Below are 23,885 nucleotides of genomic sequence, written 5' to 3'. Positions count from 1 at the left end.
ATGAATTTGTTAATGTTATAATTCTGTCAGATAAATTATATTGTATATATGAGATATATAATATATGACAAATATTATATATGGAATAATTAACTTATTAAGAGTGATATATATATATATATATATATATATATATATATATATATATATATATATATATATATATATATATATATATATATATAAACTCAGGGAAAAATGAATTTGTTAATGTTATAATTCTGTCGGATAAATTATATTATATATATGAGATATATAATATATGACAAATATTATATATGGAATAATTAACTTATTAAGAGTGATATATATATCTTATTATATAATCATTATATTATATTGAGGGTATATTAATTGTGTTATAACTAATGTAAGTTAATATATTAAAGAGACATGTCTCTTCAAGAGACGTGCCTCTTTATATCACATATATTTTCATTCTTACAGTAACTTGGAAAACACATAAAAGATCCACAAGTGCTATTACAAGTTACAAAATAGTCAATCCTATTTCACTAACATGGTATCAGAGCAAGAACGAATGTCTCTAGGATCAGCAAGTTATGCTACAAAAATAATGTTTGGTTTGGGAATTACAGCACGCTGATAATGTCTGCAAGACAAGGAAGTCGAATTAGAAATTGATAGACCCTTGAATGTAGATCATAAAAAAACACCAGTCAGAATATATACAGATTGCTAACGGTGTTGGCAATAATAACAGGAGCTGAGAAATATGAAGTGATATGGAGGACATTAGGAGCCAGAGAAAATGTATCAAAGTTTATTTTCTTGTGGGGGAGATTCATCGAGAGAGAATAATAGATACTGGTCGCAAATGCACCTATTGTCATGAACGTCACCATGTGGATCCCAATGATCCAGTCACAAACATCCAGAGTCCAACTGAAGAACATGTCGCTTACAATGCATGTGGGTAGGTGTAGACCATCATGGAGCCGACGTAGAAGGTTCTTGAAGGGTCGTTCGAGATACTCACAGTTGTAAATTTGAAGTTTCAGGGATTATCATCAACAATTATGATGTTCTTGAGGTCTCTTCTCAACTTAGTGTGATCTTTATAAACGAGTCCTCTGCTACGACTGCATGAGTCTCTGTACAAGCGGTGTTTAATGTTGCTATGGATGTCCAGGTTGTTCAGAATGTTGTCTGCATATTCTTTTGAGGCAGAAGTGAAGATGATGATCTCGAAGTTGTGTTTTGCCAGTTGGAAAAGTAAGGTGTCCACTGCAGGTCTCTTATGGACGTAGCAGAGATTTGGGTGTTCTCGAAGTTGATTGACAACAACAGTGAAGTCGTAGTGGGGAGGTGTGGCAAAGGATGTTGCATTGATGAGGGTGTTGTCCAAGTCTAATACGATCGTTTTGGTCTTGTGACATTGTGGTAGAGGAAGTATTATGTCTGGGTTGATCTCCTCGATGCTCTTCCTTCTGGGTGGAGCAACTATTATGTCCATTTTTGCCTTTGAAATGAATACAACGAGGAATATTGATGGGAATGGGAATCCATTTTCTCCACGTCAGGAGGTAATCCTTTGATTCCCCTTGAAAGAGAAGCTCTTAGAGTTGGATATCGATGTTATGATCTTTACATGCACATGAAACCTTGGGCTGTAGGTTGAGGAGTCTCACAGCCAATCATTGACCAGAATTTGATACTCGTACTCCCAATATCATTAATGAATGTCTTCAAGACTGTAATGTGGCATTCACGTAGAGTATTAAGGGAAATGATATGAGTTTCCATTTTTTATTTCCTCATCTCATGCGAACCAACAGTTTGCTAAAGGGCTTATTAAAAGCGATGCAATGATTAGAGTTATCAACCCATATGAACAAAGGAGTTGTTTATGATGAGACTCGTCATTTCTGATGGTTATCTATGAACCTTACAAGATTAATACGCCTGGTCTATTGTAATCCTTCACGAGGATAAGAATACCTTAGAAGTGTGAGTGACATTGTCAGCACACCACAACCTCTATACATTTGTCAACATCCTCCTATTCATATAATTTATCAAAGCTTGGTCATATTTTATAATGATCTTATGGATGCTAATGGATCAAAATCGTATGTTGGAACTCGGTAGAGACGGAAAGATGGAGGCAACTCATCCAATGTTTGATTGGATTGGCAAGTCAAATCAAATTCTTGATAGAACCACGTTAAGAGATTATGTAGATAAAAGCCACATTATATTGGGCTTGATGTGAGTCTTACACATTTGATAAATATTACATTTTCCATCGTGAAATCACAAGGAATAGCCATAACTGAGAAAGGTAGAATATGAAGAGCACAAAGATTGTTATCCTAACAATAAACTCATGAAATATATGACATGGCATCCACACAATCAATAGGTTGTTCGAAAATAGTCTGAAGAGTGGGTAAACATTCATATATTAATGAATTCCATTGCCAACAAGGATCAAAATCTTCGGACATACTGCACATGAGGTCAAACCCAAGCAAAATATCATTACATTTTCAGCCACCTCTGAATTTTAACAGTTGGAAGGGTAAATCACTGCCCACGATTAAACAAACACAAAATTTACATATAAAAGTGGGAACTTTACATTGTGGGGGAAATAATAAACAATGTTCCATTCCCATTTGAACTATGCTTACAGGGGAGATATCAAAGAAGAGACACCATCAGGATGTGCAGGAATGTTCTTCCATCAAAAGAAAGAAAAAATAAATAAATGGACCCACCAGAAATAGGCAATGGTAGAATGAAGCCAAACATATACATGGAAAATAAGGCGCTCAAGGGTGATGCGACACAAAGCACCGAGCCCCATTAAAAAGGGGATTAATTATACCATTGCCGAATTCAACATCGGGAAATAATAAAGAATAAAAAGGATGTTTGGAAAAGACTAACACTCAAAGAAGAAAGAAGTAAATTGCATCTAAATGATGTTAATGAGCATATTGAGATAAGAATTTTCTTGGTTATTATATCTTAAATACTACTTTTATTTTTCTATTGTAGTCTATCTATTAATTATATCCATGCATGTAATATAAGATCTATTTTCTTTATTATGCTCTTATTCTTTTCTTGATCTTCAGGGATGATTCTTTGTAATAAAGAAAAAGAAGAACAGAAAGGAGATTGTGATTCATGATCTTATGCAAAATTGTTTGAAAATATAAGTGGGAATATTACATTGTGTGGGGGAATTTGAATCAATGTACCATTCCCATTGTTTGACAAATGCTTGTATGAAGGTGTTTTCTAATTGGAGAAATTTGTATCAAGGAAGTTGGGAAGAAGATTGGAACATTAGGTATGCTACCAAATATTGTGTAGACTCAATCTTATTATAGTAGCTTCAAAGAAACTGTGATTTACGATTCATTAATCATCTGACGATTAGGTTGGATAATTTGAGTCTCTTGAAGCGAATATCCTTGATGATTGACATTATGAGAAGGAGTATGACAATTCATCAAAGGCAACCTTGGAGAAAGAGAGGGAGCAAAAAATAAAAACAAACTTTTGATGATCTTGGTTCAGAAGGAGTAGACCTTGTTGATGGATTCTCCACTAGTCAGAAACTATAACAGCTAAAGGACTATGATTCATGAGATAAAGTCTCATGTATGTAGGCTAGAAGGCCTTATGCTATCAAAATAACCATTGAACTAAGGAAGCATGACATGACTTGCTACCAAGAGGCTAGAAGGATGATAACAGATTTAGAGGAAGTCTGATACTTCATCGGAGAGAACCTTGTGCTAAGAGGTCAAAAACAAAAAAAAAACAAAAAGTTGATATCAGACTAAGAGGGAGAAACCTTATTCTCTGATATGTTTTATGGTGAATGTTGTGACAACACCACATGACAATATTCGTGGAGACTTCATACGAACTTTTGATGTCATACATGTATAAGCTTGTCCCCTGTGTACATCATGAAGAAGTGACGACTTCTAAATGATTATCACTTGTATTAGGAGAAGTTGTTGTAAAGTGACGTCCTTACAATAACTTGTAGCATGATTCATTTTGTGAAATTGTTTCATGTAAAGGCTTTATCTTGTAAATCAACAACTAGGCGTTTGATATCATTAATTTGGTTATCTACAAGTTGCTTGTATAGATATATTTTCGGTACTCCGTGAATATCTTGCCCCAGTATTCTGATAGGCCAATACCACATTGAGTACTTGGTGATCCTCATTCAATTGATGTTTCTGATAGGCCAATGCTCATGTTACCTTATATGATATCAAATAGTAATTGGTGAATATCATATGTTGATATTCTGATAGGCCAATACTTATATGATATCATATACAGGAAATCTTCTGATCAAAGATTTCCTATATGTATTATTTTTGAAATATTACCTACGGTATAATATCTATATTCTTTTATCCTTCTTCATTAAGGAGTGTTAATGATATAATTCTATCGGATAAATTATATTATATATATGAGATATATAATATATGACAAATATTATATATGAAATAATTAAGTTATTAAGAGTGATTTATATATATAATTATATTTTAATATAATCATTATATTATATTGAGGGTATATTAATTGTGTCATAACTATAACTAATGTAAGTTAATATATTAAAGAGACATGTCTCTTCAAAGACATGCCTCTTTATATCAAATATATATTCATTCTTATAGTAACTTGGAAAACACATAAAAGATCCACAAGTGCTATTACAAGTTACAAAATAGTCAATCCTATTTCACAAACAGAATTGAATGAAGATGCCAACTCAAAGAAAAATGGCAGTGAATTTCAAAGGAAGTTGACTAGGTTAAACATAAAAAGGTGACGATTTCCAGGTGAGAATGGCCCAGAGAATATTAATTGATTGAAACATTTTCCAGGCAGCGCCTAAGAAAAGAATCTTACTCCTTACTGGTTAGCTAACTCCTGCAGGGAATATTAATTATCTTTTATTCTTAGCGGTGGTATGGATGATGCTCAGCAGTAGCCCTTGTTATCCTTAATATCTGTAATCATAAAAGGGAAGCAGTTACAAAGTGAAAGGGCAGCAATTACAAAAGTGGCATATTTTCAAGGCTAAAGGCCATGACCCTTCCCACTTTGTAAGGTATAAAAGGAGGAAGCCTCATTTGGCAAAAGTGAGGAAGAAAGGATAGGTAGTTTTGAACTGGAATGTAGAACAGTTCTGATCTACAAAAAGAAATCAATTTTGGAATAAATATTATGATTGTTTACCATTGAATTACAGAAAAAACCCTCCAAGAATGAAAACACTTAAATTCCCTTAAGCAACTTAAGAACAAGAACCCTTAGCTTTCCTATTGCTGATGAAGGGACGGAAACATCCGATTCAGGTAGATCTGGAAGAACTTTCAAAGTAGACATACAAAAAGAGATCATCACATTTGAAGAATTTAGCAGAAAATCAAAATGTGGTTTATTTTCAAAATAATGTCATAAATTAGGAATCTCATATTATGATAAATTCATAATTTTGCAATGTAACACCAAGACTGGGGTACGTCGGGACGGGGGGACGTCGGGACGAGTTCTCAGGGTGGGAGGAAAATGGGCCTCGTTTTTGGGACAACGGGGGGACGGCGAGGGGACAATACCAAGTGGAGGAAGAGGCAGGGATGGATGTTGTATAGTATACATATAGAACTTGAAATGCTTGTTATGAAATGATCTTACCAAATTAAAATACTTGAACATAGCAAAGCTGTAACATGAACTCGAACCATTGAACATTCAACAAAGTAATTTATTACATACCCAATAGTAACATTAAAAAATCAAAACTCAAATAGAAATCCAAGTCCTCATTCCAGCAGCAGCATGGTTGCGAAATGGCGGAGGTTGGGGTACTTGGGTACGTGAGTACCCAGTATGGGGACATCTCAAGGACGGGTGCTCTGAGGTTTGGGAGGGGGGTGCGAGTCCCTGCGTAACATTGTAATTTTGAGGCAAAAGCCTACAATACAACAGTAAATTGTGAGCCTCTTATTTGAGAGGTCTTGGGTCTGAGCCTACTCAAGCTTAACAAATAATAATAACAATAATTAATTTCAATAAATAATAATAATTAATCTTGGCTTTGGCCTATTACCCATCGAAAAAAAATAGATAAATAAATAAATTCATAATTTTGGACAAAGCCATTATCATTTTTATTTAGTGAAAAATTAGAAATGTTCCCAAGATGGGGGCATTACAGAAACTTTGACATTTTAAGGAGGGAACTAATTTCTCCAAAGAAATAATATATTCAATTATAAATCACAGATAAAACAAAAACTTCATCGCATAGGCAGTAACCATAGAGGCCAATTGACCATAGATGGAATGAAATACATAGAACAAGGAAAACAGTTAAACATAGGTGGAAGTGAAACATGTGAGGAATGAAATATTCCAAAAAAGATCTGATGATTTGTGTGCATTTAGAATAGTTTACGTGGTGCATCATTGTGTTGTAGCAAGTTTTGCAAATTAGTTATAAACTTGTAAGTTAATACTGAGTCGTATTTTAGGGCCCATCTTTTAAGACAAGTATTTACCATCCTACATCTCCTATGGGTTTGGATGGTCCATTTTGCAACTATTGTATCTAGGTGCTTCCACATGTTTGAACCACCATGAATTCCTAAGAGGTCAAAACTCCAAGTATTTTTTCTCCAAGGGTTCTTCATAATGGAGTTTTCTCACAATTAGACTCTTTCAGCTTGCGTCCACCCCCAAAGGGCCAAACCCCCACACACCCAGGTCAAGGTAGGGACTTAGCATTCACCACCGCCTTCATGCCATTGGGACTCGAGGATGCGGGGGACATGCAAAAGTCCAACAGTTCCAGTGATAAGGATTTTTCCTAGAGGGCTGATTAGAGGTCTACCTTCACTACATTTTGACATTGTGTACTTGTTTTGAAATCATATTGTCATGCTATGCATTGTAATCATCTTTATGATACATATTTTTTGATATAATAGAAATCTTTCATTCATCATTTTGACAAGTTTAGCATTTTAGCATTTTAATTTCTAATTTGTAATTCAATATGCAATGTTCCATTGTTCATTGTTCATTGTTCATTGTTCAAGTATGTAGTATTTAGCATTTGCAAGTTTGTTATTTAGTATTTACTATTTTACTTTTTATACTTGTAGGCTAGTAATAATGTAATTAAGGTATAGAATAGACTCATTATGAAAACTCATGTACCGAAGAGTCACGATGGTTGGTTCTCATAACCAATGGGAGTGGTATATGTAAGAATTATTGGGAACTGGAATAGTACAGTTATATTAGGAACATTTGGTAATACTGGTAATTTAATCCCTTGGTACAGCCCATAAAGTGATATTTTGCCAACTCTGTGTAATTTGCACATTCTGGTTATTGGTATGGTATTATGATTGCATTGGTATATAGTTGTTGTGCATAGCTTCCATACTTGGCATAGTAACAACTATATACCAATGCAATCATAATACCATACCAATAACCAGAACACACAAATTAGACAGAGATGGCAAAATATCACTTTATTGATTGTGTCATGCCAAGGGATTACATTACATGTATTACCAATGTTCCCAATATTACTGTACTATTCCAATTCCCAATAATCCCTACATATAGCACTCCTATTGGTTGTGAGAACCAACTGTCGCGACTCTTCGGTACATGAGTTGTCATAACGACTCTATTATATACCTTAATTACTTTATTACTGCTTTGTTACTAGCCTACAATACCATTATGATTTAAAATTAGAATCTTCTATCTGCTGATTTTAATTTTTTTTGTATAATAGTGATCGGTTATTCGATATTCAATGTTTAATATATTGTGTATGTTGCAATTTTTCTATGTTCAAGTATTTGGTATTATAATCTATTAGTTCTTATAATATTATACATCACATCATAACTAGCATTTCAAGTGCTAAATATATAACATATTACATTTAGCACTCTTGTTCCCAATACTACCATACTATTCCAATTCCCAATAATCCCTACATATAGCACTCCAGTTGGTTGTGAGAACCAAATGTCACAACTCTTCAGTACATGATTTGTCATAACGACTCTATTATATACCTTAATTACTTTATTACTGCTTCACTACTAGCCTACAATACTGTAGAATCTTCTATCTACTGATTTTAAATTTTTTGTAAATAGTGATCAGTTATTCGATATTCAATGTTTATTATATTGTGTATGTTGCAATTTTGCTATGTTCAAGTATTTGGTATTATAATCTATTAGATCTTATAATATTATACATCACATCATAACTAGCATTTCAAGTGCTAAATGTAAAACATATTACACACCATCCCGCCGCTCCCCGCCCCCCCATTGAAGCTATTTCCCATCCAGACATCCCCCTAGTGCCAGTGCTACATTGTTAGGCACTTTCAGCTTGCTAAGTCTTTTAAGGCTCTTTGAGCTAGCTAAACCTTTTGCAAACACTTCATCAAGTAACGTCCCTCTGTGTGGAGCTCCATACAAGTATAAAAATAGTCTATTACTATTCCAAGATAATTTTAATTTTTCTTTTTGGGGGTAAGGGTCAGGGGGATGGGTAATACATCATAATCAAGGGAATGACAAGTAAAATCAACAGTAAAATATTGCAACCAATTAACCATTTAACAATTTTGCAAAGCAATAAAGGCAATGCCTATTGATTGATGGCACAATATAATGTCCTTACAAGAACTAGATACACGATGAAAGATAACATGAAGAGGATTATTAATTTGTCTACCTTTTTTAAGGATTATTGAGCCAGATTGATCAAAACCACCAGCATCTTCAGCCTCAGTTTCAAATCTGAACTTCCACCAGCTCCCAAAAAAGTCAATGACTCGATCAAAAAAATTGCTGGCTATCAAAATCGTATAGATAACCATGAAAAGAGGGTATATTTTGTTGAATCTTTGTCCAAAAAATGGGACGGCATCATCAATGTTACCCATCCTCTGCAGCCAGAAGAAACATGGCAATAAAAATTTCACTTAATTAGATCTACTACTAAAAACAGACCACTCAAATAAGTAAAATAATGATTTGTGCATAAAAAATCTCACAGTTTTTACTAGAAAAAGAAAAACAGTGTTTTTGGTATCAAAGATATACAACAGGAATACAGCAATAGAACATCAATCAGCCAAAGAAAAAGGAAATAAAAAGAAGCGTGCATGTTCATAGGATGGATTGGAGGTCACTTTTGAAACAAAGTCTCATTACTCAGATTTTGTAATTCCATGTTTTTCCAAGTAGACAGTCTTGGCTTTTGCACATTTTTCCAGAAGGAAACTTTGGAATCTGAGCAAGCAATATCATTATGCAACATCACATTATTGTCAATGTTGCAATGTGCAATTGCTTGTTTAGATCCGCAAGCAATAATATTCAATAATATGATAATCAATTTCATTATTGCTTACCCAAATCCTACAGTCTCCTAGAGAAAATAGAAGAAGATGAATAGGCACCTACATCATAAAGTTTCTTTCTCCCAGATTGTACTTTCTGGGTCTCATCAACCCATCTTGGTTATTTGTTAATACTAAAATCAGTCATCTCTTATTGAAGATTCAGATTTACTAACTTGTGGGCTAGTTTTCTTGTTCATATCCTGGTCTGAACTTGAAAAAAAATTATTCAACTCTAACAGGATTTGGATGTCCTTGGAGGCCTTATCTCAAGCATGCCTAGACCTTTCCTTCTGCATCTAAGTCATTGCAATGAAATCTGAGAAACCTTTTCAGATAAAGGTGATTAATTAAACTCTTTGGTATTAGACATCCTTCCAAATATTTTGCATCCTCGTCGGTAATAAACTTAACCTGATGATGGATCACATAGTGTGATCCAAAATGTTGATGTTAAAAAAAATACACAATCGAATCCAGAAACCAATCTGTGCAATAAACTTAACCTCCAACATTTTTTTACTCTATCATCTTATGAGCATTCCACTTCTTCTGCTCAGGTAATGCATGTACCAAATGGCAATGGTCAAAGTAAATTTGGCATTTAAAAATATATTCAACAATGCATGAGATATAGAAACTGATCATGTTTTAAAGAAAAGACACTTTTTGAAAACATTGCTTGTGTAACTAAGGTATTTTACCTTGGTTTATTCACACCCAGGTACTGATTGCACTTTACTTAAGCTTACTTAGGGAATTACATAGGAGTAGTCGGAGCAATTCCACTTTATGTGGACTTAACATGCTATTATTTTAACATATTTACTTGTAGTGGATGGACTTTTCCACCTTAGGTGGGTGATCCACCTTTTGTGGTCTTATCACTTTATCACCCTCCAACTTTGTCACACAAACGTGATTACACATTGGAGGGCGATCCACCTTTGCTGGACATGCGATTCCACCTTGGGCGGGTGATGAATTGTCTCTTGATTATCATGTAACGAAATGCCATTTTTCATAATCTCATTCACTCCTTTTACTCACCTTAGCTATAAAAACCAAGGGCTTTCCTATTTATTATCATTCAATTCAAGTTGATTCCAGTTGATTATTGTCATATTCAATCTCTCCTGTTATTGTGATTTCCATTGGCTCTAGATCTTGGATGACTACCTTTGTAGTAAAATCTTTCAAACAAAATCCCATAGATCCCTCAAATTGGATGACTTAAAACTTGAAAGAACCTTAGCCGTCAAATAATATATATATGAACCTAGAGGCTGGAAAAGGTGGGAATACACAATTCTGTTTCCCATATTCAGTTACAATCAATGTTCCACAGCATTTCTGGTATGGGGACAGCATAGGACAGCAACACACAGTGTGTGTGTGTGTGTGTGTGTGTGTGTGAGAGAGAGAGAGAGAGAGAGAGAGTTTTACAAGCTAATGAACAGCACTATAAAATGACAACCACGTTCGAAAAGAAAATTGTTTGTTTTGACTTCTCACGCAATACCACAGTGTAGCAGAACATGGCAAATGTACCTTTAATCTCCTTCACCACTGACAATAATAACTGACTCTAATAACATATCAAGAGTTTAAAAGTTTGTGATCAATAAACGAAATCAGAAATCCAATATATTTCTGTTAGTGTTAACTGGTATATAACTTGTACCATTAAATTTAACAATGGATCTGAAACATGATATATTTATTGCTGTTATACTGCATTGTTGATTAATTAAATTGCCGTTGTGATGGTGTCCTGATTTATTTATGGCTGCCGTTGTGATGGTGTCCTGATATATTTATGGCTGCTGTTATCTTAAACAGCTGTTATAATGCTGTCACAATATATTTAACAGTATTTGTAAATGTTATGATTTAAAAACAATATAAAAAATGGCTTCTCTGCAATGGAAGCCTGGCTGTCCCTCAGACAATTAATGAACATCTAAGACGACCACCCTGGGGTTGGCCAGACATCCCCTATTCATGACCTTCCATCCCCAATTTTAGGGTCACATTCCGGGACACTTCTGCATTTTCCTAGTTTGGAGGCAACGGCCAAGGGGCATTTCCTAATAATCCCAACATTCCTTTCACAATTCAGGGGATGGAGATAGGGGTTTGAGGGCTGGGGATGCATCCCCGTGTAAGACAGCTTACAATGCTTAACCTCAAAGTTGACTTTATAAATGAAGCTACACACATTATACCAAAATAACTACATGATGCAATAGAACTTAGGTTGTCTTTGGCCTTTTCAACATTAAACAAACTAAGTCATTAAATGTTCAAAACACTGAAGTAGCCAGGTAATTGTCTTTTCAATAGCATTCTACATTCATATCTCAAAATAGTAGGATATCATTTATGAATATGTGCCTATGGTATGTGAGTGGTAAATGAAGCAAGAAGCCAGGGGTTTGCATACTCAAAGAAGCTAAGTTGCCGGACCCAGCTCGAATGCAGATTCGGGTTCAGGGGCTCAAACAAAAATTTTCTAGGGTAGGTTCGAGTTCACTTTGGGTTACTACAAATAATATTAAATATTTATTAACATATATTTTGTAAATATAATATATTTGTAATCAATTTATTAGTTTTAATATTAATAATTCATTTTTAATACTAATATGCAAACATAAAACATAATATTATAACATATATATCTATTACTAATTTTTAATTTTCATTTTAGAATAAACAATCATCTATATTTATTAGACTACAGCTCATACAAAATATTATAATACATCATACATTAATAACTAAGTTGCCGATAATGCAGATTCAAAATTAGTACACTTACTATCGTTAACATTAATACATTCATTTCATATGAAGTGTAGGCTGCTAATGTCTACGTACAAGGAATTGTTTGGAGCCATCTGAAGCTCTGAAAATAATGTCAAATTTGCTCAAAATTCTTCAAAATTTTCCCTAGCTACAATATGAATACAATACAAACATGAGTAGAAACTAGATGAAAACCACTTCAACCATGATGGTATACATAGAGATAAACTTGGGCCTCACAAAAGTCGTTGATGTTAACTTTAGAAAAATAAAAGATTCCTAACTAATAAGGGTTATGTGGCAAGCCCCACATGGCATATAATTTTGCTGGAAAGGGACTGAAACACCTAGAAATCCAATGTAATCAAGCTGGAAATGTCAGTAAACATGTCTGACAGAGAGATCTGAGTGGAAAGTATCTGACAGTTGTGTTTCAAACATGTTCCCTCAGAGTTTCTTGCAAAATTAGGCCTACGCTTTATTCATGCAAATTTTACTTAGTTGCCAATTCGTGAAACGAATCTGATTCGGGTACGCGAATCAGATCCGTGGATTCGGGATTTTTTTTTTTTTTCCAATAATGATCCGTGGAGGATTCGTGTCTCTCTCTCTCTCTCTATATATATATAGTATATATTTATTTATTTATTTATTTATTTATATATACTAAAAACTAAGAGAAATCATTTCATAGTATGAATCTATGATTCTAGTATGCATCTATGAATCTAGTATACTTGATAATTGATCTATTTTCATGATTATAAAGAAAATCATAACATTCACATTCGTGATTTTATGTTTTTGTGCCTTGTATTGCTACAGATTCATGCTGGATCCTTAGGATTCATGCTTGGATCCTTGAGGATCCGGGCAGGATCCTTGATTCTGCCTGTGGATCTGTCAGGATCCTTGGGTCACGGATCCACAGGCAGGATGGCGGACCCTGCCCGGATCCATGTGCGGATCCGGACCCGGATCGGACCTAAATCCGAATCCGGGGTCTGATTCACGAATCCGGTAACTAAGAAATTTTATGTTTCTTTTTATCATTTAGAATCTAGATACTTCACTCATGCAAATGCTGTCTTGTTTTATTCAGAGTTCCTTGCAATTTTTTATTTATACAAAATTTGTTTTGCTTTAGTCAGAGTTTCTTGCAAATTGTCTTTCTTTCTATCGTTTAGATACTAGTGCATTATTCTGATTCTATTGTTCTTTCAGTCCTTTATATTTTAGTTCATTATGTTTCGCTCCTCTTTGGACTGGTGGTTCTTAAATTATGTTTAATTATTTATTTTATTCATTCATTTGAATATTGGTTCATCCTTGTTTTTGGTTTCGCGTATTCATTTGTTTATATTCTCTTTGTTTTGCTTTCATTTTATTTTGCTGGTAGTTCTTATTCTTTTTAAGCTAAGTTACTGGATCCCCTATTTAGATCTCGGATCCTAGTTCTGATGCGAGTCTAATTCCAATTCATCCCAGATTCCAGCAGGTTTCCAGATGGGAATCCGAAATCCCGTCTGGAATTGAACCGAAATCCATAGGAACCCAAGGATGTGGGTGCCCAAAAACAGGCCCCACATGCCAATTTTTTTTTAAATCTAGAAAGCATAGGACACCTAATTTCAACCAATAAAGCATGCATTTTGGTCATTTGATTCATCTCTCAAGCATTTTTCAACATTTTTGCTTTGTTCTACAGCTGTAGGATTTTTCAACACTAAGGAGGACTAAGACCTGCATCAAAGACTTCGGAATCACTATGGAAGGCAGATTAAGTAGTCAAAATTAAGTGAATCTTCATTTTGTTCAAGTTTTGAATCTTACAAAAATTTTAAGAAATTTTTTTTTTTAAATGTTTTTCTTTAAAGTTTAAGAAGTTTCAAATATTTTTTATACTTTGTATGCATATTAAGGGGTCATAATGTCAATTTTTGTTTCAATTTATTATTTTTGAATAATGCGTTGAATTTTCTTCTCCATTTTAGGTTCATTAATCAAAATTAGACAGAATGTCTGTAAGTGCAAGTGGAAGCTTTAGTTCAATCACCAGGGTAAACTCCTTTTAAAATGGCAGAGGTTCACCCCTTTGGTGTTACACAACAATGATGTAGGCAATGTCTGGTGTCAAGAGTTATATTTGGCCGAGTAACCATTATAACATAGAGTATTTGATCTCATACTATCGAATGAAACCTCCCTTCATTGCCAACACTGGAAAAGGAATCAAACCTTATAAGGGGGAAGATGGGAACAACCTGCCAACTCATTTAATCTTGCAATATGCTTGATTAAAAGACTAAGCTAGTAGGAGAACCAACAGAAGAAAAACAATGACTACTGCATTCCTTGCCCAGACAGGCTCGAGGAGACCTCCTAGTGGCTTGGAAAAATCTGTTGGCCCACATCCTTTCTTGCCAACGCCACCACCTTCTAAAGCACAAAAATATTCCACAGAAAAGAGACCCATTGGACGTGGCCTTCAAAAATGAAATTAGAGATGATGTTGATCACAGTATTGTTTGTTTCTTATATGCGAATGGGCTGTTTGATCACCTTATTGGCCACAAATGGTGACTACTCTTTACATAGCACCCCCTCATTATAATAATCCTGTTAATGTTTAGCCCAAAGACAAAAATAAAAATAATAAACAAAAGCAGAACAAAAATAGGCACAAAATACACAAGAAATTATCCTAGGAAAACCCTTCAGCTTGAAGGGAAAAACCCAGCCACACCAGAAAAATTCTCTCTTTCATTAATATAATAAATGTTCAAGTATTCCACTTGATACTCACAATCACACAAGGCAATCATGTGTATATATAAAATTGAAAGACCCTCCATATCACAACCAAAGGTCTCTTCAATTTCCAAATACAAGACTCTTCATGTTTCCAAATGCATGATTCTTCGTATCATACATGTCTCTTCATTTAAGATTATCTTTACTATTGTCATAAATATCTTCTCCAACTATTGACGCAATACAAAGGTATAATCTCTATTTCAACGTATAGCAAAATCAGAGGTAAAGAACTCTATCGCAGCTACAATCTTCAACACTCCCTCTTAAGCAAGAGAGAGATCTATAGAATGGCTGGCACACATAGCTGCAACCAAAGATGTCAATGATAAATTCTCATAAACATGTTATTTCAGCATAAAATAATTCCCCGTAGTTACTTCATAAGCACATAAAATTGAAGTCATGGAGTCACACACATGATTTCAACCATGCCTACTCGCAGAGGGTGTTCCACCATATGTACATAGTACATACAAAGGGTGAAATAAGGGATTTCACCTCAAACTTCTCCCAAAGGAGAATACATTTCCACCATGCCTACTCGTAGAGGGTGGTCAACCATACCTACTCGTGGAGGGTGGAACGAGGGCTTTCACCTAAGACTTCTTCCTGAGAAGAATGCATTTTCACTATACCTACTTGCAAGGGGTGAATCCACCATGTCTACTCACAGAGGGTGGAACAAGGGATTTCACCTCGAACTTCTATCGCATAGAACTCATTAACATGAGATTCACCTCGAACTTCTCCTTCACAAAGAAGAACTCATTAACAGCATGTATAATAATAGCTAAGATTATCTCTCTACAAAGACTCCCTCTTAGAAGGGATAGCTTTGATCACCATAATAGGATAGCTGATTCCAATTTGACCAAACACTGAGCTTTAGTAATTACATTGCTACACAAGCAATGCAAAGAATTAGATACAACCTCCTTCTGAATACAAATAGCATCACTTTGAATATCATGATCTTTCTCTTTTCATGAAGATATGCATCCTCAATTCATTCTAAGACTACAAGCAACATCCCCATACAATTTGCACTATTTTGTATATGATCTCTCATCATCACATTGCTTCCCGATCTGCCCAACAACCAAGAGAGTTTAATAATCAACCGATCATAGAGATCAATGCAAAAGCACACACTATTTCCAGGTATATAACAAAAAACTCATAATCATAGAATACTTTTGGGTGGGAGGGGCAAAGGGGTTCCAGAACTTTACTAAGATAGATGAGCCTATAGACAGTGCAGTGGGGTTCAAAAATCTATTCAGAGATCTAGGTGCCCCCTATATATAGTAAAGTAGGGCACTTCGATTTGCCTGATCTACTCATGCGATAGTGAGATCTACGAAAGGAAACTATTGCCTTATATTTGAAACACATACACATAATACCGCTTCGCATATGATATGATTTTGGCAAAGCAAATCCGACATCACAATTGGGAATGCTTGCACTGCCATATCCATAAAATTCCTAGATACCATCTTCACCCTAGGCATGGTGAATAATTAAGACTGCTCTACTATTCAACTATTTTCCAATAGACTCTAGTTATTAATATAACCATAGCTAGCTGGTTGGTAATATGAATGCAAACTGAGATTCCTATCGAGCCTTTTAGATTGACACAATACTAATGGATCAAAATAAGCCAACCTCCATACCTTGTAATGCCAGACAAACTTGAAAGACATTAAGCAATATATTTAGCAGAAGACGCCAACCACATCTACAAACAAAACAATGCCTACAAATGCCCAACGTATGTTGAGAGATTTTGTCGAATTAGAATCTTATTCTTGTTGCCATGAGATCTCCTTCTCTTTACCCAAACACAGTTACTAAAAATGGTTCTAATAAGCTGAAAAATTCCCCAAATGCAACCTGAATGCAATCCTCCTAATATGCACAAACGATCCTATCATTCTTCTCGGTCCATATAAACGAACTCTGTAACCTCATCTTTGCTCAACAATAACACCCATTCAATCAAAAAAAAAGAAAAATCCCCGCAAATAATAAAAGACTTATTGAAGAGATGAAGTAGTTACAAAAGAATGAGCAACAACAAATAAAATGAACCGAGTAACGTCGAGAATTCCAAAATACGGTAGATTTAAATAAAATTGGGCATCTGAATGGTCACACACTGATACAACAATCGATATTAATCCACTGACTCTGTTTAATAAAAACACAAGCAACAAACCCGACTCTTCATCCAGGAGAGAGACTCCAATGAATAATTACAATACAAGGAATCATTATTACAAAAAGAAGAACGAATCATAAATAATCGTCTAGAATAAATAACTGCAAAAACACCTTCAAAGACAAGTAACGTGAATCAACAAGTGAGAAGAAATCAACAAATAAAATATAGACACGAAGCTGTGATATCAATACCTAAAAACAGATACAACAAGTAATAAGAAATATCAAATTGGATGTGCAAAAGAGCTCAATTAAATTCTGGATGTCACTGATGGGGGATATTACAAATGGTATAAGAGTTTTATGGGGGTTGCTATCAATGACAAAGAGGGAGATTGATGCTTTCATTTGTCACTGATGTCAAAGTTACTTATGAACCTCCTTTCAAACAAATAATACAATACATATTACAACATACACTTGCTGTTTTGGGCCGACCCCTTCATTTTCTATATTTTTTTATACATTTCCAAGAGGGACAACCCTCTAAGGCAAGTGCTCCCTTAAAGATGGATTAGATGTAATTAAAAAAAAAAATTGCTGACCTGGCCAACCTTCTGCAGTGGCAGATCAGATAGATGCTACTGGAACTAACATGGTTAAAAATGCTATAGGAAGTTATGCAGAAATTTAATGTAATGTTTTAAGTGTGTTTTCAATTTTAATGTTTTAATAAAGTCCTATATTGTGGTGGCATAAATGGAGTAGTAATTCGATGAACTCTCCAAGTATAACCACTTAGGACAATATGTGTTTTTTTTTCAGTTGAGTCAGTTTTCTTTAAGTCTGTTTTGTGTGTTTAATTATGAAGCTACAGGAAGTTGGCAGCAGTTTATGATTCCTCGTGATTTGAAAAACAGCACTCTGTTCTTGATTTTGGATGATGTTTCATCTTCCTACATCAGAGATAGGAAAGTATTGAAAAAGGCAGATTTTTCAATGTAATTGGCGATCAGATATAAAGAGGAATAAAAAGTTTCTGAGTTTTTTATGATCTGCAATTTGAATGTGTGATTTTTCCCTTTTTCTTTCCAGAATTCGTGAACCTACATTCTGATAACAGGTTGTTAACCTAATTATCGTATGTCAGGATAGTTGTTTGGTTTCTTGTAATTTTCAAGTAAGTTTTTGGATTTGAAAACTATTGCAGGACGCTTGATTGTCTGAGTTGGTGAATGTGATTATATGCTGTTTTGAGGGTCGCGATATTCCATGGGACTCTTTTAGACTCTCTGCGATCTATTTTCTGGGATCGCAAAGAGTTATGTACTATATTTGTTTCGTTTCATTTTGTTTTCTTGTTCCTTTATTCCTGCTCATAGCCGCGCGGAAGTCAATCCCTAAATCAGGTGAATATGTTCATGTATTCACCGATACGTATAATCAAATGAATAATATGTGATGTTGATAAACATCAATACGAACCATGAAAGTTGTAGTTTCGGTTCATGTTTGAAATGTCCTATTTGACTGTCGACACGGACCCAAACTTAAATCTCACATGCAGGATAGTGGTATGGATTCGAACATAGTTTATTATTGTTTGATAATCAGAGTGTAATCAGGTGGATGTTCAATTTATGTATTCGAAAATGTTCAAGCCATTTTATGTATTTCAGATCAAATAGGGAGGTGGTCGATTTATATTAAATTGATGTAGGGAACCATAGGTTGCTACATGAGGTCAAGGAAGTTCTTGTCGCATGTCATTGTATGTGTTAGTATTAAAAGAATCGGTTGGATAGCAATCTGAGATTGATTGAAAATTGATCTTGGAAGGTGTATGTGCCCCTTGAAGCAGCTTAGTTGAGTGAATGATTTCCTCCTAAATTTTCCAAGGTGAGGCTCTGCATCACAACCCAGGGAAGATGTGCACCCAGCTTTGGGCAAAACTATTAAATAAACAAAAACAAGTTGTTTATCTGGGCAACCTGATCTAATGGTTACAACTGTTACGATGCAAAGACACCTTTATGGTGTATAAATAAAGGTTGTTTTATCATTTAATCGTTGATTTATTTTACATCTTATCAGTAGTATGTGATGTATGGAACACAAAATTTACTGAAGTTTTCTGTTCCAGCTGTATTATAGTTTGTTTGCATCATTTTATATATACTATTATCATTTCCAAATTATTGTTTAATATTGCTTCCATGTGTACCACATTTAATTCTGACAATCCAGAACCCACATAACTACCAGGACTTCCACGGATCAAAATCACAGCATAAGACCATCTGCTTTTTGCTTAAACAACTATATTACTTGTTATTAATAATTCAAGGAAAGAACATGAGTTCCCTTTACAGTTCAAGATATTCCAACCTTCTGAAATACAATTTTTATAGTCCAGCACACATGACTGAGTGGTAAGGATGCTTGGATTAAATCTCGCTCTAGGAACTATTGAAGATACTCTAAGTAAATCGATACAAATATAAATAAGTGAGTGGAAAGGCATCTAGGGTATGGAGCCCAGTTCATTTTGCCATGGTTGAGAGCATTGTTTGCAAACTCTCTGAGTACTCCCTAAGTTGCCGAGTACTCTTATTTTTTTGGCTGGGCGAGTACTCACAACTCTCGCATTTTTATTGACCCAAAAATATTGGCAAAAATGTCAATGCAGGTAAAAAGCCAGTCAAAATGTGTTTTTCACATGCTATCTTTGCTATAAAACCATGCATTTTATCATTAAAGATGTTAATTTTTAATTCAATACATTTTGTATTTGAAATTCACTAAAGAAATGTGTTTCTTTAAGAGATTTTAATTTTTTGTTCTTTCTAAGTTGCCATGTTTTTGCCAAGTTCTCGTTGAGTTTTCTGAGTTTTTGCCGAGTTAAGAATTTTGGGCTTGCCAAGTACTCTCCCAGTCTATGTCTACAAACTATGGTTGAGAGATCCTACAAACCTGATTGGCAACCAAATATGTGAATTAGTGTTCATATTTCTACATGTGTGCAGGTTGTTTTGTGTCTGTGTGAGTCCATTCATATGTGTGTGTATCCACTTATTACATTTTTCTTCCACCAAATCCACTTAAACATGCACAAACTGAAAGCAATCAGCAGAGTATACTACCTTTTCAAATGTTGTTTTTGCGTTCTCATCAAGATGAATCATATTCAAAAAGTTGTATGCTATTGAAGGAGCATACCGAGCCACCATTCTGACAAGACAGTAAATTTTTATATTAGAAAACTGTTGACCTCCCTTTTAAGCTAAAAGAACTATGGAAATTTTCTCCAACCAGAACTGCCATATAACTGCCAAATAAAAATTAAAAGTGAGAGCTCTAGACACAAGTGAACTTCAGAAGCTTACGAGCATATCATAAGCAAGCTCACAGAGCTTGTCTGTTTTGGCGTCAAGGAGTAAAAAGTGAACATTCCAAGCTTGAAAAGAGAATAGTATGTGCAGATGCACATATACATCAGTGGGACGAATGCAGTAACCTGCAGGAAGACAGAACATAAAAAATTAAGAAGTAGCATACAATTAAAAATGACTATAATTTAACAATATTCTGCCACTAACATTTCATTAAAATCCAAACTTAGACCCATTTCTAAAGTTGAATAATTTGAACCCAAATTATTCTATAATGGTTCTGGCAGAAAACAGTGTAAAACCTTTTGTATCTATGTTCCAAATCACACTCTATGATCCATCATCATGAAAATAAGCAGAACAAAGTTTAATTCTAAGGAAATGCAGTCATTTTAATTTGCATATTTACATCAGGTCTGCAAGTAATTTGAACATCCAAAACAGAAAAAAATTATATATATCTTAAGGACTCCATCAAAACCCAGAAGAACCAACACTATCCAAATCTCTAAATTTTTGCATCTCCAAGGCAATGAAAGACAACAGGTTCAAATAAGAAGAACTAACAATACATGGCATAAAGTTTCATCACAATAACTCAATCATAGATTACATTGCATTAGAGATGCTTCCTATGGTTGGAGACATCATCAATGCACTACCCTGTAACCTGAACGTGTATTTCATGTAGCAAGGGATTGAGATGATGAACCTTGTGGAACACTTTCAGTTTTTCAACATTATAAAGTTAGTTGTACTGTGTTGACATATTTATTTATGACTTAAAGCTCCAATGGCCTAACTAGCAGACATACTGATTTCCACACAAAATCATATTTGTAGCTTCTACAATTTAGGTATGAGATAAACATTTAAATAAAATTATTAATGTCCAAGAAGTGACCAGAAACAACAAGAGAAAGAGAAAAGGGACAAGCCGAGGGGCTGGAAAGGGCAAGAAGGCAACCCCACCATGCCAAGCAAACCTAAGGGTTGTAGATACTGAGAAAAAACCCCGAATGGAAGGTAGTCCATAGAAGTGGTAGTGAAGTGATGTCATTGATGCTGCTGACTCTGTATCTGAAGATGTCTCATACCTGAAGAGATGGTAAAGCTGGAACTGTATCTTTATGAATAGGATCTCATGGATCTAGGCGGAGAAAGCAGATCTAAGTGCCTTTCGGTGCCACAATTGTCTCCACAATTTTCTACAATTATTGGGCTGAACTATCTATTTGATTTGTTTTCTATGTCTCTTAGACTGAGCTTAGATTTTAATACATATCCTCGAAACTCTAAGTTGATACACTTACCTTCATTTCGTTAGCCTAAGAGGTTTGTATTCCCTCTTTTTATCTTGATATGTTTTTTATTCAAGAATCGGATCATACAATTGGATTTCCGTATCCTGCCATTCTTACTATTTTAATATTTTATCCATGTTTTCCTATTCACATCTGATGTTCTCTATCAGGGATAGGCATGAGTCATTTTTGTCCGAATTTTATATCTGTAACAAAAATTGCTTTGTGAAATGATTAGTATGAATTGTCATTTTAGTCATTATTATCTTTTCGGTCCTCTAGACTTTTCTATATTCAAATCCCAATCAATTTCCTTATGACACATTTTGGATTTTTTATCCACAGGGGAACTCAAAACTAATCATCTCAATTGTTCACCATAATCTTGTTGGCAAGTTAAGATATGTTGTCATTGATAACAACATGTCCGTTAAGCAGTTTGGCCGGCGGAGCTGTATATATAGAGGCAATGTAAGGATCAGTTACTGCAGATGAGAAGTTGTGCACCTCAGAAGATGATGTTGAGGTAATTTAGTTGGTCTATAAAAAATTTTAGGGGTTGACATGAAGATTTGAGCAGGTTATGAGGTCACAGACAGAGGCTTGCTACTTTACTGTCTGTCAGTGTTGATCTGAGTTGCAAAGATCAGTATGGTGAGCACTTCCAGTGAGATCTGTTGTCATGCAGCTGGCAATATGTTAAGGGCACAGTGATGTGTCTTCAGTTCAAAGGGTATGTGATTCTAAGGGTCCGCAAGGCATTTACAAGTGTTTTAGTTGAAGGTAACAGTGTTTTTGAGGGTTGACAAGAACTGTTGGCAAATCCAATGGATGAGATGGATTTGATTGTTCATTTGGTCTTCATGATACAATACCTAAGGATGTTCTTGGATTATCTGTCTGCCGAGTTGGTAGTCTACATTGATCAAAGTGACGAGATTTGAACGATTTTCCCAGTTACAGGAGGTGTTTTTGTGTTCTCGTCCGACATGTCAAAAAGATTGGTAAAATGCTTTATGGGCAATTGGTAAAACATTTTATGGTTGTGCTACAGTCTTAAGAAGGTTATTTAAGGATAAACGATATGTTTTGGCCAACATACTAATTTTAGTGTGGAGAGTTGCAAGTTAAAAAATCAGGTCTTCTCAACCTAATTGTTGATGTAGGTTTTGAATTAGGGCAATAATTTGTGCACACGCAAGTGGAAGATTGGTTGCTAAAGCCAGAGAGTACTAGCAGATCAGTGTTGCAGATCTAACAAAGGTTGAATTGCTCATCTAAAGGTGGCAGAGAGGATGTCACAAAGATCTGATTGTCCTTCATTGGAATTGACCTAGGCATAAGGTAGATGTCATTATATAGTTCAAAAATCATCAGATTGTTGTTTGATTTGTTATTGTAAGACATGAATCTTCCTAAGGGTTGTAGCCCTAGGCATTTTGAGCAGTGAGCTGTAGCCAGTGTGCCTGAATGCATGTGCATTAGTCTTATTGTGGGTTCATGCCCCACCTTGGTTTTCACCCTAGTTTGGGTTTCCACAATAAAAATTCTTGTGCTGTAAATGATTTCTGATTTGTGCATGCTTGCTTATTTCATTTGAAATCAGACATAAGGGCTTTATGTGTAAGGGCTTCAAGGTTTAAGGGTTTTAAAGAGCTAGTGTTTTACAAAGCAACTGATACTTGTTGCATTATTTCCTACGAGTCAATGTATAGATATTTGTGTTCCCCCTTATGTCTTGGAATTTCATTCCTTGTGCTTGTGGTTTCAAACTCAGAAGAGCTTAGTTTAATTACCTGTGTCCTTGAGCAGAAACATCTTTTCCTTCACCTTTAATGTAAATGTCTTCCACTTTGAGCCACTCTGCAGAATCCGATCCCACAACTTCAAGTTTACCTCAAAACTTTGTGGCTTGTTATG

The 23,885-nt window shown here is 34.9% G+C and overlaps 1 protein-coding gene across 1 annotated transcript in view; it reads right to left on the bottom strand.

Annotated features, from left to right (window-relative positions):
- LOC149532340 (LMBR1-like membrane protein) overlaps positions 1–23,885 on the bottom strand; it is a 120,270-nt gene that overhangs the window by 7,394 nt on the left and 88,991 nt on the right. The window contains exons 10-12 of the mRNA XM_089806913.1: positions 20,656–20,786; positions 20,413–20,500; positions 8,803–9,016 (exon numbers count right to left, since the gene is read on the bottom strand). Of these exons, the coding sequence (XP_089663039.1) occupies positions 8,803–9,016; positions 20,413–20,500; positions 20,656–20,786 (433 nt within the window). The remainder of the gene's footprint in view (positions 1–8,802; positions 9,017–20,412; positions 20,501–20,655; positions 20,787–23,885) is intronic.

The sequence above is a fragment of the Cupressus sempervirens genome, chromosome 10, assembly GCF_028749045.1.
Source record: "Cupressus sempervirens isolate cs-2001-9-10 chromosome 10, ASM2874904v1, whole genome shotgun sequence".
Taxonomy (NCBI): domain Eukaryota; kingdom Viridiplantae; phylum Streptophyta; class Pinopsida; order Cupressales; family Cupressaceae; genus Cupressus; species Cupressus sempervirens.
This window is presented reverse-complemented; position numbering and strand designations above follow the sequence as displayed.